Source organism: Bubalus bubalis, chromosome 1, assembly GCF_019923935.1.
Source record: "Bubalus bubalis isolate 160015118507 breed Murrah chromosome 1, NDDB_SH_1, whole genome shotgun sequence".
In the NCBI taxonomy this organism is placed as follows: Eukaryota; Metazoa; Chordata; class Mammalia; order Artiodactyla; family Bovidae; genus Bubalus; species Bubalus bubalis.
In genome coordinates, this window is record NC_059157.1 from 163,838,882 (window position 1) to 163,856,331 (window position 17,450).

Genomic DNA, 17,450 nt, shown 5'->3' on the forward strand with positions numbered 1-17,450 from the left:
TGGAGAGTAAGAAGGACATTCTGGATTTCCTACAGAGTTTGGTTCTCCTTGTCCATAGTTTCATCATCCTAGCTGCATCCCTACCTTTGAGTTCACAACTAATGTCCCTTTAGTTAAAGAAGCTGGAACTGGCTTCTGTTACTTGTAATCAGAAAAGCTTTAGGGACTTCCCTGGTGGTCCAGTGGCTGAGACTCTGTGCTTCCAATGCAGGGAGTCTGGGTTTGACCCCCGACCCAGGGAACTAGCTCCCACATACTGCAAGTAAAGATCCCACATGCTGCAGTGAAGATCAAATATCCCACGTGCTGCAACTAAGACCCAGAGCAGGTCAAATAAATAAATATTAAAAAAAACAAAACAGCAGGGGAGGCAAAAACCCAGAAATAAAAAACTCTGAGTATGGTTACTATGTATGAATGGTTATGTTTCTCAAATGTCAAACGAGTGAGAAACCAGCGCTTTCCCAACAAGAAAGGCAAAATACATGTGGCAGAAAGCAACCAAGAGGTAAGAGATCCGAGTTCAAATCTTCCTCTTAGAATCCCACAGCCACATAGAATCACAGACCACTGACATTAGTTCTTAAACATAACTCCTTTCTATTGCCCACTAGTTGGATGACATTGGGAAGAATCTTGTGGATTTAATAATAAAATTTAACCCTTGTAGATTTAATTATAAAATGACCATAAAGATTCTGTGACAGGGTGGAAACTGAACCATTCACTCTATCGAGACTTTGTCCAACATTACAACCCATGCTTACATTGCTATTATCTTGATATAATCAAAAGCAATTTTCCCTGGAATTATTCTTGAAGGCACATTACACACATCAAATGGTTAGGAGAGCTCACTGTAAGAGGCACATGACAACTGTTCATGGGCATGACGGGCAAAAAAGAAATTTGGGGAGTTTAAATATAACAAATGCCCAGTTTTGCCCAACTTTTCACATGACCTCTGGGCATTGCTTAAAAGCAAATGGTCTTAGAACTTGTCTGTGTACTTGAACAAAATTTAGCAAATCTTTATTGGGACCCAACTAAATACTTGACTATGCTAGCTGTTGTGCCCTCAAAGAAGAAAAGATAGCCTGCTCTCTGGGACCCCAGCGGAGCTAGGCAGGCTGGTGACAATGTGCATTAGTGCAGTGGGGGCTGAGGGGTATTCAATGAGGGTGTGTTCAAGGACAAATTAGGAGTGATGAGCCGGTCTGGCAGGCAGGCAGGGATGTGATGGGAGGTGTCACGGAAAAGTGATGACTTCGCTAGCTTTGTCTAGCGAACAAGCTGAGGGGAATGGACCAGGGCAGGATGGAAGAACAGGGCCTTTCTGGCAGTGGGAGGACGGCATACATAAGACGTGAGGTTGAGAAACAGTTCCACTGTGTGGAGACCGGCAGTCCTTGTAGAGCAGTAAAAAAAAAAACACTCTTTTCAAAGGTATTCATGGGATGGGATTGATTGCTGAGTGAATGAGGGAGATAAAAGTGAGCTTTTAATAACTGTGGGAACTCTAGTTTTTAAAAATTAGTCACAAAAAATAATAAAGGGATCTAGTATATATTGGAGTGAAGGAATACCAGGGACAGAAACATAATGAATCATAAGTGGAGTAGAGACATCCTGCCCAGGAGAGTGCATTGATAAGAAGAGTAATAATAAGTAACATTTATGGAGGGATTGTTAAATGCCAGGTGCTTTGTGCCTTAGACACATTGACTCACTTCACACATGGCAACTCTGTGATGTAGGTTCTGTTATTATCCTGTCTCAGAGGCCCTCTTCCTCACCCAGTCATTCCCCTTTCCTGCACTCATCACCAGTACACAAGACATTTTTTTAAGCACTATTTTTTAAATTTGTCTCTCTCCTTCTGATAGATTGCACTCTCCTTAAGAGCAGGAAGTTTTGTTTATTGCCACATCCCCAGCACTTAGAAGACATAGTAGTAGCTCAATAAACACTGGTGAATGAATGAATGACAGAAAATGAGGTACGGAATTGTTGATTACTCACCCCAAATCAAATAGCCAGGCAGTGGCAGGATCAAGGAGCAGTACCGCGGACTCTAAAACTCTGGAGTGAGACTGTGTGCTCAAAAGGAGGCAAAACAGACTTGAGGGTGGATGGACTGGAGCACCAGCCCGCTAAGAATAGGCTTGAGAGGTCATTGGTTAATTACTTTATTCATTCAACTTGCAGTAAAAATTTATGGAGCATCTACTGTGCACCAGACACTGGGGAAGCAATAGTGGACGAAGCAGAAAGGGTTTCACAGTCAGAGGGGAAGAAACAGAAAAGGAAACAGGTGAATCCATAGAAAAATTTCAAGGATGACAACAGAACTGGGGTATGTGATATATGCATACATCTGGCCTCTGACATGAGGTATGAGCAGAAGCCTACAGCCTGAAGCTCCAAAAGAAGATAAGGCTCAGAACAAGGAAGACAGGAAGGCAGTGCTGGTGGGAGAGCTATGGATGGGGGTTGGAGAGTGGAAAGAAACCCATGACGATAGCAGTTCTGCAGAGGAAGCTGAGAGTTCACAGCCAGGAGGAAGGCCAGGGTCATCTCTTGGGCAGTGTCTGGCTAGGACCAGAGCCAAGTGGTGGAAGGAATTGTCTAGAAAACCATATCTGGTCTTAAACCAAAAATCCAAACCAGAAAAGACCCTGCTTTAAAACAGAGGGTGGTCAAGGGCAAGGGACTCCATATTACAAGATAACTTTGTCAGCTTGAGCCTGGAAGTGCCTATAATGAATTGTGACATGTCCCCACAATTCATAAAGGCACTGTCTGGTAGAGCTGAGAAGCTGTTGGAGGTGACAGTGGCCTTAAAAAAAAAAAGTATTATTGTTCAGTCATGTCTGACTCTGAGACCCCATGGATTGTAGCCCGCCAGGCTCCTCTGTGCACGGAATTCTCCAGGCAAAAATACTGGTGTGGGTTTCCATGCCCTCCTCCATGGGTTCTTCCCAACACAGGTTAACATCTAATATAAATGATACTTAACCTGAGCTATGGACTGGACCAGTGATCCCAAAATCTTATGGAGTGAACATAAGGTCCACTTGAAATGTTTGTAAAACATGCAGATGACTGGCCCCAACCCTTGTTGTTCAGTTGCTGAGTTGTGGACTCTTTGAACCCCATGGACAGCAGCACGTCAGGCTTCCCTGTCTTTCACCATCTCCCAGAGTTTACTCAAACTCATATCTGTTGAGTCAGTGATGCCATCCAACCATCTCATCCTCTGACGCCCCCTTCTCCTTCTGTTCTCAATTTTTTCCAGCATCAAGGTCTTTTTCAATGAGTTGGCTCTTTGTACCAGGTGGCCAAAGAATTGGAACTTCTACTTCAGCATTAGTCCTTTGACCCTTACACTGACAAATTGCTGTTCAGTTTGTCCAGCAAGGGACCGGAATATGTGTCTGACATGCAGGTGATCTCTGCACAGGCCACATCTTGAGAAACATGGGGCAGGATCCACAAATGGGCTTCAGGGAGTCCATGAATCCCCGGGAATGGAGTGAAAAATGTGTGTGTGTTAGTCACTCAGTCATGTCTGACTCTGCATCTCTTTGTGGAAAATGTGTGTGTTTACATAAATGTATATTTCTTTTTCTGGGGAGAATCCTTATCGTTATAAGACTCAAAAACTTAAGAACCACCAATTGAGTTCTGCCCTTTATCTTAGAGAGCAGGAAACACATAGTCCCAGGAATATAAGTGACTCAACTGATCCTCAAAGCTGGCAGAGAGCAGAGTTGGGCTGTCACCCCAGATTTTCTCTTTCCAAGCCCCCTGCTCTCTCTTTGCTCTGCTGACTATAGGGATGGGGGGAGAAGGAGGATGGGGATCTAAGCACATGGAGGCAAAGTCATCAAATGATTGCTTACCTCCTTTGTGGCCACAGGTGGGGTAGATCTGCAGAGTGTAGAGTTAGAACAATGATGCCTCAGCAAAGGACCCAGTCACTCACCTGCACTATCACCCCATATTCTGACCCCTGTGGACTTCATCCCCAACAGGACCTAAAGCCATGACAGAGGGCATCCATGCCTCGTTGTTTACATGGTGGTGATGGAGTGGTGTTCTTATTTTTTTTTTTAATGCTCCTTCTGCTTTGTTCATTTATTTAATTTAATTTGGCTGTGCTGGGTTTTCATTGCCGCATGCAGGCTTCTCTAGCCATCCTGCAGGCTTCATTGCCCCACAGCATATGGGATCATAGTTACCCTACTGGAGCTCAAACCTGCATCCACCTGCATTGGAAGGTGGATTCTTTAGCCCTGGACCACCAGGGAAGTCCTGTGATATTCTTACAAAGACCTGCCTCCCTATCCCTGAGCAGGTGGGTGATTTTGAGCTTCCCTGTCTGCACTCAGTTCTCCATTCATCTATTTCTTAGGCCAGTCTGAAAACTCACCCTTTCTAGTATGCTCAGGACATGCTTCCTCTTGGATCCTTCTCCCAGTCTGGAGCCCATGTCATTAACACCAGCTGGCTCTTCAATTTGGACATATGTTCTGCCCTCTAGATCTGGTCCAAATCCTTTAAACTCTGGCCTCAGCCTGAGCTTCTAGATTCATCAGCTGGGTTCACCTTCCTCTTTTTTATTTAAAAAAAAAAATTATCAACCTGCCTGACTTCAGGCTCTACTACAAAGCCATAGTCATCAAGACAGCATGGTACTGGCACAAAGACAGAAATATAGATCAGTGGAACAAAATTGAAAGCCCAGAGATAAATCCACGCACCTATGGACACCTTATCTTTGACAAAGGAGGCAAGAATATACAATAGAGAAAAGACAGTCTCTTTAACAAGTGGTGCTGGGAAAACTGGTCAACCACTTGTAAAAGAATGAAACTAGAACACTTTCTAACACCATACACAAAAAGAAACTCAAAATGGATTAAAGATCTAAATGTAAGACCAGAAACTATAAAACTCCTAGAGGAGAACATAGGCAAAACACTCTCTGACATAAATCACAGCAGGATCCTCTATGACCCACCTCCCAGAATATTGGAAATAAAAGCAAAAATAAACAAATGGGACCTAATTAAACCTAAAGGCTTTTGCATAACGAAGGAAACTATAAGCAAACTGAAAAGACAGCCTTCAGAATGGGAGAAAATAATAGCAAATGAAGCAACTGACAAAGAACTAATCTCAAAAATATACAAGCAACTCCTACAGCTCAATTCCAGAAAAATAAACGACCCAATCAAAAAATGGGCCAAAGAACTAAACAGACATTTCTCCAAAGAAGACATCCAGATGGCTAACAAACACATGAAAAGATGCTCAACATCACTCATTATCAGAGAAATGCAAATCAAAACCACATTTAGGTACCATCTCACACTGGTCAGAATGGATGCTATCCAAAAACCTACAAACAATAAATGCTGGAGAGGGTGTGAAGAAAAGGGAACCCTCTTACACTGTTGGTGGGAATGCAAACTAGTACAGACACTATGGAGAACAGTGTGGAGATTCCTTAAAAAACTGGAAATAGAGCTGCCATATGACCCAGCAATCCCACTGCTGGGCATAGACACTAAAGAAACCAGAATTGAAAGAGACACGTGTACCCCAATGTTCATCGCAGCACTGTTTATAATAGCCAGGACATGGAAGCAACCTAGATGTCCATCAGCAGATGAATGGATAAGAAAGCTGTGGTACATATACACAATGGAGTATTACTCAGCCATTAAAAAGAATACATTTGAATCAGTTCTAATGAGGTGGATGAAACTGGAGCCTATTATACAGAGTGAAGTAAGCCAGAAAGAAAAACACCAATACAGTATACTAATGCATATATATATGGAATTTAGAAAGATGGTAACGACAACCCTGTATGTGAGACAGCAAAAGAGACACAGATGTATAGAACAGTCTTTTGGACTCTGTGGGAGAGGGAGAGGGTGGGATGATCTGAGAGAATAGCATTGAAACATGTATATTATCATATGTGAAACAGATCGCCAGTCCAGGTTCAATGCATGAGACAGGGTGCTCAGGGCTGGTGCACTGGGATGACCCATAGGGATGGGATGGGGAGGGAGGTGGGAGGGGGATTCAGGATGGGGAACCCATGGCTGATTCATGTCAATGTATGGCAAAAACCACTACAATATTGTAAAGTAATTAGACTCCAATTAAAATAAATAAATAAATAAAAATATTTATTTGGCTGCACCAGGTCTTAGCTGCAACACAAAGGATCTTTGGTTGCAGCATGTGGGATCCAGTTCCCTGACCAGGGATCGAACCCAGGCCCCCCACATTGGGAACATGGAGTCTTAGCCATTGGGCCCCCAGGGAAGTTCCTCACTTTCCTCTTTTGAACTAACAATGCCTCATCTTGGCCTTTGGCCTCTATTTTGTATTCACTATTTTGTCCTGGTGATGGAGTCTCTGCAGTCCTGGCCCCACTTAGCCAATCAATCAGTCCTCCCTTTACCCACCTGGCCAGTGCCACCTGCTATTCAAGGGCTAGACTTATTCAGAATCCAATCCCTCCTTCTGTAACATAATCAGACCAGAAAGTTTATCTAACATGCTTTCAGGCCTGCAAAAACTCATCTTGGGATCTGGCTGGCAGACCACTGCTTGCCCTGTGCCCTCTTCAACTGGGTACATTTCTCTCAGGAAACCCAGACTCTCTCAATCTTGCTTCCCCACTCCGCTTGCCAAGTCCCTTTATCTTCTGTTCCTTTGTTTTTCTTTCTTTCTTCTTCTTTTTTATTCTTTTCCCAGGCTTTAGGTCTCTCTTGGCTCATGCTGGCATCGCTCTACCTGACAGCAATACTCGGGAATAAAAAGGTGTCTGAGCCCTTTGTGTTGACTAATGCCACCTTTGTGTTGGTGCCAGATTTGTTTTGGAGGCAGATGTCCGGGAAGGCTGGACAGTAGGTGCGGTCTTGCTGAGCACACCAGAGGCAGAGGCAAGAAGGCAGCCCTGTCATTTTCCCAACAGCCTCCTTAAATCTGTGAGTGACAGGGACAGGAGCTTAGAGACGCTTCAGGTCTCAGATTAAATCAGCGCGGAGGTGGAAGTGAGCACAGAGCCCTCAGCCTGGAAGCCGTCCAGAGAGCTGCGTGGAACAGACTTGCAGCCTCCACCAGGGCTGTCACACGGTGGACGCTTGGCATTTACTGGAAAGTTGAATTAGACTTTCCTGTGGGTTTTTTTTTTTTTTTTAATCCTGTGAAGGAGTTACACAGTGAATTCCTTGTGGAAGATTAATCATCTTCTCTCTTGCCTATAACAGAGGCTGTTTCTCAGGTCCTGCCCCTGGTTTCGTTTGTCCCAAGGATTTCATTTGGAGGGCGGGACATTCTCTCCCTACCAACCCTCCCCACCCCACCCCCCCAACCGGAGCCTGCCATCGGGACCAATGAAAAGCAAGTACTTCATCCACCGGTGGTGACTAAGAACTCAGAGTATTTAAGAGGTTGCAGGAATGGGCTGAGAACTGTTTTTGCTTTCTCCCGCAGACGGGGCACGCTCTCATCTGATCAGGGCCATCACCGAGCCAAGCCTCGGAGTAAAGGGAGTGGGGACATAAACTCCACCACCATGTGCTACGGAAGATGCGCGCGATGCATCGGACATTCGCTGGTGTGGCTCGCCACCCTCTGCATTGTCGCTAATATTTTGCTTTACTTTCCTAATGGGGAAACCAAGTATGCTTCTGATAACCATCTCAGCCGCTTCGTGTGGTTCTTCTCCGGTATCCTGGGAGGGGGCTTGCTGGTAAGTCGTTCAGAAATCATTACAGCCTTGAAAAAAATTTCTTTCCTGTTAGATGAGATGTTTTCATGGCAAGTTTTCTATAAGGCATGTTTCCAAATCCAGGATTTTTGTTCATTCTTATTTTGAAAACTTATCAAGGACGTTGAGATAGGTATAGGGTATTCATTTTACTAAAGGTTGGTTTACAAAATCCCCATTTCAACTACCTTTTTGCTAAATTCTCTTACTTTACAGCTAGAAACATGGACTAGCTTTTCAATCAGATTTGAGAACCTCTAGAGTTTCTAGTCCTTGAGCCGGTACTCATTTCACATCCGCTCTGGGAAACGGGGAGGAGTCCGATAGTTCTCTGTCTAAATCAACAGAGTTTTGGATACAAATTCTTTGCTGTTTGTTCTCAAGCATCTGTGACAGGGAAAAATAACGAATTGTGAGAGCACTGCTATTTAGAAAGGACTATACATTTTCTCCTTTATGTAAGCCTGGGGTGTGGCGTTTAGGGAAAATCCTTCAGTTAGCAGCAAATCACGGTCTGAAGCTAATAGTGGAATGTGTTGTTTTTTCCAAGGTTTGTTTTTAAGTGAAGTGAGAGGAATTTGCCTGCCAACCTGGGTGCTGAAAGTATTAACTTCGACCGTAGCCTGGAAAGAATGTGGGCAAACTTGGGTTTGCCACTTTGAAATGCTGGGATTGAGAATTTTGAAGAGAAGTTTTATGGAACTGCTAATACCATACAGAATATTTTGCTTAGTCGAGTAAAGGATATTTAAACTTAATACACTAACTCTGGTATGGCAAATCTGCTTGGAATTTAAGCATTACTATCATGCTAACATAATCACTTGTTTTTTTTTTCTCCCACTAGTTCTCAGGTCAGTTTTTGTCTTGTTTTGTTTCATTGAGGTATAGTTAATTTCATAATCATTTGTCTTTAATACAATACCTTGCTTCTTTTGATCTTGAACTCAAAGGGTTTCAAGCTCATTTTAAGAGCTTTATTGTGACATTACAACCATGTGATGGTGTCTTCAATGAAGCAGTGCACCTTTACTATACTGAGTTTTCCTCTCTCTTGTTTATAAAAAATTTTTTTAGTTATTCTTTTAAAGTTTTGTTGTTATCTTCCATGCAATATTTCAAAACAGTTTGCATCTGGAACTATGTTATGAACTCAAGGAATTAACACATTTATGGGTTATTATTTTACCCCTCCCATGCTATATCCTGACCCTACCTAACGTGACACACTACATAAAAATAATCAGATATTACACTTTGAAGGTTTTTCTCTGCTTCTCAGAGTTTATGTTTTCTGAGATATTTGGTCAACCTAACCCAAAGACGTTCAGCAATATCAGAAAGAAAAATGTTTTACCAAAAGATGCTTAGATTGACTGACCCTTATGGACCTGGGGAAAATCAATGATTTCACTTTGCATTCAATCTGATTTCAATCTGCTTTCTAACCAGATGTTCCTGCCAGCATTCATCTTCATTGGGCTGGACCAGGAAGACTGCTGCGGGTGCTGTGGCCATGAAAACTGTGGCAAAAGATGCGCGGTAGGTCTTCCCTCTCTGGTGGGGAAATGGTCCCTAAGGGGTAGCTGTGATGTTCTGTGCCTCACTTCTGGTGGTCCTCCCTCCCCTAGATGCTGTCTTCTATACTGGCTGCACTCATTGGAATTGGAGGCTCTGGCTACTGTGTCACTGTGGCTGCGCTGGCCTTGGAGGAAGGACCAAGGTGCATGGATACCAGTGGCCAGTGGAACTATACCTTTGCCAACACAGAGGGAGAGTAAGTGATTGTACCCAATAAGGCTGCACATTCTTATCCACCATGTGTGTATAGTGGTAAACCCACCAGATTAGAAAGGCATCAACCATTCGCTCATCCATCTTCTTGCCAGGTTTATTCTCACTGACTGGGGGACAGTTCAGGCAATGGGTATCAGAGGATGGATTCCCAGTCTCTGACCCAGAGAAGCTTTTTAATGGATTCACTGGCTCAGTCCTCTTGATGACATGTGAGGGGACTTCCACTATTGCTCCTCTTTTACAGATGAGGGTATGGAGACCCAGGGAGACCAATTAACTTATCAAAAGTCACATTGCTAAGATGTGACAGTCAGGATTTGAACCCAGGCAGCCTAGCTATAGAGTCTGTGCTTGTATAGTGTGTATACTATACCAGAGCAATTGTCTGATTCTACTATTTTAGAAGAAAATCTTATGGAATCCTTATAAAGCACCAGTGAAAGCCATATGCATTTAACCAAAGCCCAGGGTCAATCATACTACCAACACACACACACTCACATATAACATAGCAATTATGTATAATACACCCTTTATTCAAAGTGGTCAGGCTGTATAAGACAGATCTTATTCATGACTTTAACATTGGGAAAATCCAAGTGGCTCCACTGTTTTATGCTGATACTGTATTACTTATCTATTATTGAGAAAAGGACAGAAATAGCTGATAGAAACTGATGTGCTGCTGCTGCTAAGTCACTTCAGTCATGTCCGACTCTGTGCGACCCCATAGAGGGCAGCCCACCAGGCTCCCCCGTCCCTGGCATTCTCCAGGCAAGAATACTGGAGTGGGTTGCCATTTCCTTCTCCAATGCAGTAAAGTGAAAAGTGAAAGGGAAGTCGCTCAGTCGTGTCTGAATCCCAGCGACCCCATGGGCTGCAGCCTACCAGGCTCCCCCATCCATGGGATCCTCCAGGCAAGAGTACTGGAGTGGGGTGCCGTTGCCTTCTCCAGAAACTGATGTACATAATGATAAATGAATGACATACTGAATTTTGAAAGGTTTAGACATGGGATTCATGAGTGAAAATAATATGAATCAGGAATTTGAATTGCTCATATACTTTCAGGAATGTTTGTCTTTCATGAATTATGTGGCATGGAGTGATATCTTAAGATCATGAATATGGAATTAGATCGATCCTGAGTTCAATTCCAATGGCAACCCACTCCAGTACTCTTGCCTGGAAAATCCCATGGACGGAGGAGCCTGGTAGGCTTCAGTCCATGGGGTCTCGAAGAGTCGGACACAACTGAGCGACTTCCCTTTCACTTTTCACTTTCATGCATTGGAGAAGGAAATGGCAACCCACTCCAGTGTTCTTGCCTGGAGAATCCCAGGGACGGCAGAGCGTGGTGGGCGGCTGTCTATGGGGTCGCACAGAGTCAGACATGGCTGAAGCGACTTAGCAGCAGCAACAGCAGAGTTCAATTCCAGCTCTGTATTTACTGTCTCAGTAACTAGGAAAAGGTGAACTGAGCTCTCTGCATCTCAGTTATTTTATCTGTAAAATAAAACCAATGGCAGTTGTCAGGAAGATTAATAAGTTACTATATGTAAAATATTTGTCACAAAAGCTGACAGAATGAGCACTGCCGTCTTATTACAGCTTGCAATGGGTTCAGCCCAATGATAGCTTCTGAAGGAAAACAGTGCTCACTGGAATTTGAAATTTTGGTGTTTAAAATTGTCGTTGATCATGATTTCTCAGATCATATTTTTCATGCTTTGTACTGAATATACTGAATGTACCAGTAGAAACTGGTTACTCCTGTATTCAAAAACATGTGATCTACCACACAAACCCACCTAAAAAAACATTATGATTCATCCAAGGAGAGGTGATTCATCAGCTATAAACTTACAGGAAAGTTTGTAGCTGATTATTCTATCTCCCCTCTCATGGATCCAATCAACTTCTGCAAGAAACCTCCAGTTTCTATGTCATTCCTCATTTCTACTTCTTCAGAGATTTCAGTATGGGAAATAACAAGCCAGTGGTTAGTTGCTTAATAGCCAAGTAGAACCAAAGAACTTTTTTCCATTATGTCCTGAAATTATGGATTTTTGTTAAATACAGGGCCAGAAGAACAGAATTTTTTTCATAATCAATCATAATTCCATCAATCAAATTGAATTTCTGATTGGCTCCTTTAACCATTCCAAAAGAGGTCTCTAATCCCCAGTCGCTTTGTTCTGTTGTGGCAGGAAGACAGTACAAGGAAAGAATTATTCCAGATCTCTGAATGGAATTAAGTCAATCCTAGATTTTCCCATATGATTGAATCCTATTCTAGTAAGAGTATGTATATTCAGATAATGACTCCAGTATGGTTTGCTGAGGCTTCCCTGGTGGCTGAGTGGTAAAGAATTTGCCTACAATGCAGGAGATGTGGGTTCGATCCCCTGGAGAAGAAAATGGCAACCCACTCCAGTATTCTTGCCTGGAGAATCTCACGGACAGAGGAGCCTGGCGGGCTATAGTCTATGGGGTTGAAAAAAAGTTGGACATGACTTAGCGACTAAAAAACAACAGCAGATGGTTAGCGAACATTTCACAAAATGACTTCAGATTGCTATTTGTCATTCAGTTCCTTTTCCATTGTGTAGAATACTTACTATAGGCCAGATACTGGTCTAGGGGTTGAATAGACAATCGTGAATAGCTCTAGTTCCTACCTTCATGGAGCTCAGACTTGTGGACTAGATACAAAAGCAACTCTTCTCCTTTGCCCAAGTTACGTGTCCTTCCTCTGTGACCCTTTGACACTTAGTTTACCTGATCAAGCTATTGGTTGCGTTGAGATTGCCTATCATTTCTTCTCCTAAGAAATGTTTTTCCAGGACAGAGTTCAGGCTATTCTATCCCTAGACTTGTCTAGATGTCTAACTCACACTGAGTGCTCAACAATCTTTGCTGAATTTTCTATTAATTATTGCAACAAGATCTGGGCTAAATTCCTTATTCTGCAGAAAGACTTGGATTGGAAGCATCTGATATAAGGCATTGAATTAATCTTTTTTTTTTCTAAATGAAAAAACATGGCATGAGAAGTATGTTTATGAGACATCCCATTGGTGTGGCTGTGTGTCAGAAGTTTCTTTTCATCCACAGTTACCTTCTGGATAGCTCCACATGGTCCCAATGCATCGAACCCAAGCATATAGTGGAATGGAATGTCTCTCTGTTTTCGATCCTCTTGGCACTTGGTGGGATTGAATTCATCTTGTGTCTCATTCAAGTAATAAACGGAATGCTTGGAGGTATCTGTGGTCGTTGTTCCTCTCGCCAACAGGTAAGAACCTGTGTAAAAATTCACCATTGTTTTCATCCTAGAGACAAGAAGACAAAAATTAAACCCTGCTCAACCTACTAATGTTTATTCCATTTTTGTGGAAAAGCATTTACAGCAGTGGGTTTTTTTTTAACTTTTTATTTTATACTGGGGTAGAGCCAATTAACAGTGTTGTGATGGTTTCAGGTTGATAGCAAAGGGACTCAGTCATACACATACATGTATCTCTTCTCCTCCAGACTCCCTTCCCACCTAGGTTGCCATATAACACTGGGCAGACTTCCTTGTGCTATACAGTAGGACCTCATTGGTTATCCATTTTAAACATAACAGTATGTACGTATTGACCCCAAACTCCCTAACTATCCCTTCCGCTTTTGCTCTCAATGGTAAGCTCCTTTGAGAGTCACAGTTACTGGGTTATCTTGGTTCTTTGTAGTTGGCTCTGTGTAAATAAGACAATGTCACCTATAGACAAGGTGCTTCTTCAGGACATAACCCACTACCCCTTTCGCTACCCCTGCTCAGACTGCAGGGACACAAAAGAAATGTTCTCTCTCTGCCTGCTCTCACATTCCCAACTAGCATACACAAGTAACTGCTATCACCCATTGCCCGAGGCATCATGTTAAACCCCTATTCCAGAAGAGCCTATGATGCAGAGATTAAGCAATGTTTCTAAGATCACCTAGTCAGGAAGCAACAGGCTTCAAATGCCACAGCTCCTGCTCTTAACCTGTATGCAGGGCTTGCTGTTCTGTTGGGTTTCCTACAGTTCCTTCCTAATAAGGAGTCACAAAAATGCCCAAATAGCTAAGCATAGAGAATCACTAGTAGCCTTTGAATAACAGCTTATTAAAAACCTTTCACTGTGAAAGAAAACCAGGAAGCGCTTGTTTCCTGGGGATGTGATTTGGAAAAGAAATATGCATTTGTTAGTGGTGGGGAAAGTTCTTGTTTCTATATTTTCCTAAAAAAAACATATATTACTGAACTGATAGAAGTCCAGCTTTGGTCAAATTTGGGGGGAAGGGAGGGTTGTTTTATGTCTTGTTCTGTAAAGCAGGATTAGGAAAACTGAAACTTATTTAATTTGTATTTTTCTAACCACCCACTTCTCTGGTTCAAGGTTTCCTAACTTTCTTTGAAAGTAAGACAAAGCCTAATAAAAAATGAAAACCCCATGGCTATCATGAAAAGCTTTGCTCGAAATAGATGGAAACTTTCTATAATTTTTGAGGGGAAGTTAAAATAAAAATCTAGATGTCCTTATCAGGCAAATACAGCAAGATTAATAATTGCTTTGGGAGCCTGCCAAATTTCCGAGAAAACAGTAGAGTGGAAAACTTTCAATATGGAATTGTTTCCAGGCAATACGGTTGGGCAGAGGCAAAGAAGGCTCTTGGGATTACTATAATATAACCTATCTTTAGCCTTGAGTTTCCTACAAGGCAAGAGTATAAACTGGGTGAGACCCCATTGTACTTCAGCACTGGTGCATTTTGGGGACAGATATCCACCTGCCAAAGCAGGATCCCTGGCTCAGGAAGATCCCCTGGAGAAGGAAATGGTAACCCACTCTGCTTTTCTTGCCTGGAGAATCCCATGGACAGAGGAGCCTGGCTGGAGTCAAACATGACTTAGTGATTAAACAACAATATAATTGCCAATGACTAAAATTGCTACAGTGGTTTGGCAGAATGACACTCTTTTCTGGGTTAAGGGAGCCAAGAGTCCTGCTGGGTTTCCCAGTCACTATAGGGGTGGCTTCTTCCCAGACACTGCAGGTCAGATCTGTTATGTTTGTTTGCAAGGCAAAAGACAGTTTCAAAGAGCAAGATTTTTAGTATAGATTGGTCAACTCTGTATGTAGCGTTTAATTCAAAAGTTGCCCACATTGGGTTGGCACCAATGTAAAACTCCCATGACATTATCTCTTAAATCCTTGAGGTTAAAAACCCGCCCTGAACATATAAAAGCCAGCCAGGCCTTGAAAGCTGCACTTTCCACGGCCTCTTTCTTCAGCTTTTACTTGGGAAGGACAACGGTCTGGTTTGTTTAGGAAACACTTTATGAGCATTGTCTAAGCTCTCATTGTTGTTGGCCCAACCTCTGCTGAAGCTGAGATTGGTCTGCTTTGTTTGCTTAAAACAGATTTAAAGCACCGAAATGTCATCATTGTTTGTTTAGCTTGATCAGAACCTGATACTTATTTCATTTTCTTTACAGCAATATGACTGCTAGAAGAATTACCCCAAGACAAACGGAAAATCTTCCTCTGTGTCACTGTAATTTATATATTTTACTTGTCTTAATTTGTAAAACTTTATACTAGTGTATCATACACTACGTGTTCTACTTTTATAAGTGTGTATAAAGACTGGCATCTTCTCCGGATATTGGTGTTTGAACTTAGCAGAGAAATTCTGTTTTTTTGTAAGAGTAAGAAAATAAACCACACTCTGGAGTTAATTTAACAGACTGACAGTGTTCAGCCTACCTGAGATAAACTCTGGCTGAAATCATGTTTTTGAGAAACATTACAATGATAAATATCACATTCCAGTTACTATTCTATATATTTATATGTGCATGTGTTTATTAAATGAAAGATTTCTAGTTGCTTTTTTAAAGACCATTAAGGAGTAAATCCAACAACCTGAAAAGATATATTTTTTCACTGTTTATATGGTGTTTCCCATTTGTATGCAAACCTCTAACAAGGGGCCTTTTGAACGGATTCATGTTATGAAACAGACATGTAATTCCCCAGCTTGGGGGTTGGGGGGCAGATTGAGAATACGTGAATCTAAATGAATGAGTCAAAATAGGCAAAGCAGTGAGTTATAACAAGGACTACCACATCCTGGATTTTTCTGACACGTGGAAAACTTTTTGGCCTTCAAAGACAAGACTGAGGATCATGGACATAAAAAGAGAAAGGCCTGGACAAGAAGAAAGATGGGAAATGGAATAAAGCAGTTGATCATCTTGGGAATATAGGGATGGAGGGGCGGGAGGACCATGAGGAAATACCCCCAAATTTACTTGTTTCGATACAGCAAATAAAGTATTCACTACCATTTTGTTGTTTGGTTTCATCGTCCTTTGTTTCATGTTCCTCCTTTTTTCTTTCTGTTTTTTTTTTTTTTGTTTTTTTTTTTTTCCCAGTCTGCAGATTGTATGGCCTCCATTGTTAGGGGCTTTGTGTCTTCTGGTTTCTTGATCACTTTCTCTTCTTCAGCCTCTTTCTCCTTTTCTATCTTCCTCTGCTATCCATGCATTTGGGCCATCCACCTCATCAGGCAACTTTCCTTTGCCTTGAGTGCTCCAGACAGCAGGCTCCTCTGGAGGTAACAGACATTTTCTCTCTTTACATCTCGCATCTGTTATATTGTTAGGTTCTTTCAAGTGACAGAGTCCCCTGCCCTACTGGGAATTGTATACAAAAACTGTCTGCTTTTGGTGTTTACTGGCCTAGGCAACAGACAAACTAGTTAGTTAATAAAGAAGCCTCACTGGCTGTTAGACAGCAGAGCTCCTCCTGAGACCAAGGTCTCCTGCCTAAAGGGTTCTAATCTTTCTTGTGCCTTGGTCTTTCAGGCAGTCTGGTGAAGGTTATGGACTCCTTTGAAGAATACTGTTTAAAATGCAAAAAACAAAGACATAGGATAAGAAAGTAAACCCAGATATTGACTATTTTAACAAAACATTTTTTAAAATCATAGTTGTCTTGCAAGGCAGCTCCATCACACCAGCACCTGTAGACAGGAAAGCAGTGATCAAGAGTGATCTAGCAGTGAAGGAGATCAGCCCTGGGATTTCTTTGTAAAGAATGATGCTAAAGCTGAAACTCCAGTACTTTGGCTGCCTCATGCGAAGAGTTGACTCATTGGAAAAGACTCTGATGCTGGGAGGGATTGGGGGCAGGAGGAGAAGGGGACGACAGAGGAAGAGATGGCTGGATGGCATCACTGACTCGATGGATGTGAGTCTGAGTGAACTCCGGGGGTTGGTGATGGACAGGGAGGCCTGGCGTGCTGCGATTCATGGGGTCGCAAAGAGTCGGACACGACTGAGCGACTGATCTGATCTGATCTGAAGAACTACTGTACTTTTTATTTATTTATTTGGCTGCATGGGGTCTTCATTTCGGCATATAGGATCTTTAGCACTGGTGTGTAGGATTTTTAGTTGTGACATATAAACCCTTAGTTGAAGCGTGTGGGGTCTAGTTCCCTGACCAGGGAGCAAAGCTGGGTCTCCGGCATTGGGAGCACGGAGTCTTAGCCACTGGACCCTCAGGGAAGTCCCAGAGCTACCGGACTTTTGAAATACGATTCCAATTGAAATGATCTTTTGAGATACATCCAACAATTTCGATGTGATACAAAAAGATGTGTAATTTGGTATTGTTGTTCAAAGTATCCTGATTCTGCTGTGACTTCTTCCATGCAGTCACAATAAAGGATATATTAATACTACATTTTCATTAGAGGTTAATAAAAACAATGATAAAATTTTTTTCCATCCAAGTTTAACAACTTCCCTTAC

The 17,450-nt window shown here is 42.3% G+C and overlaps 1 protein-coding gene across 1 annotated transcript; it reads left to right on the top strand.

Moving 5' to 3' along the window:
• Nucleotides 1-7,486: 7,486 nt before the first annotated feature.
• Nucleotides 7,487-15,979, top strand: TM4SF1 (transmembrane 4 L six family member 1). Its single transcript, XM_006063119.3, has 5 exons — nucleotides 7,487-7,783; nucleotides 9,254-9,343; nucleotides 9,433-9,578; nucleotides 12,716-12,896; nucleotides 15,126-15,979. Exons 1-5 carry the CDS (start codon nucleotides 7,607-7,609, stop codon nucleotides 15,138-15,140), a joined length of 609 nt encoding a protein of 202 aa, XP_006063181.1. The 5' UTR covers nucleotides 7,487-7,606; the 3' UTR covers nucleotides 15,141-15,979.
• The last annotated feature ends 1,471 nt before the right edge of the window (nucleotides 15,980-17,450 follow it).

Coding starts and splice junctions, on each gene's coding strand:
- TM4SF1 (XM_006063119.3), top strand. CDS start 7,607: ATGTGCTACGGAAGATGCGCGCGATGCATCGGACATTCGCTGGTGTGG. Junction 9,344..9,432: donor ACTGTGGCAAAAGATGCGCG/GTAGGTCTTCCC, acceptor TCCCTCCCCTAG/ATGCTGTCTTCTATACTGGC. Junction 9,579..12,715: donor TTTGCCAACACAGAGGGAGA/GTAAGTGATTGT, acceptor TTTCATCCACAG/TTACCTTCTGGATAGCTCCA.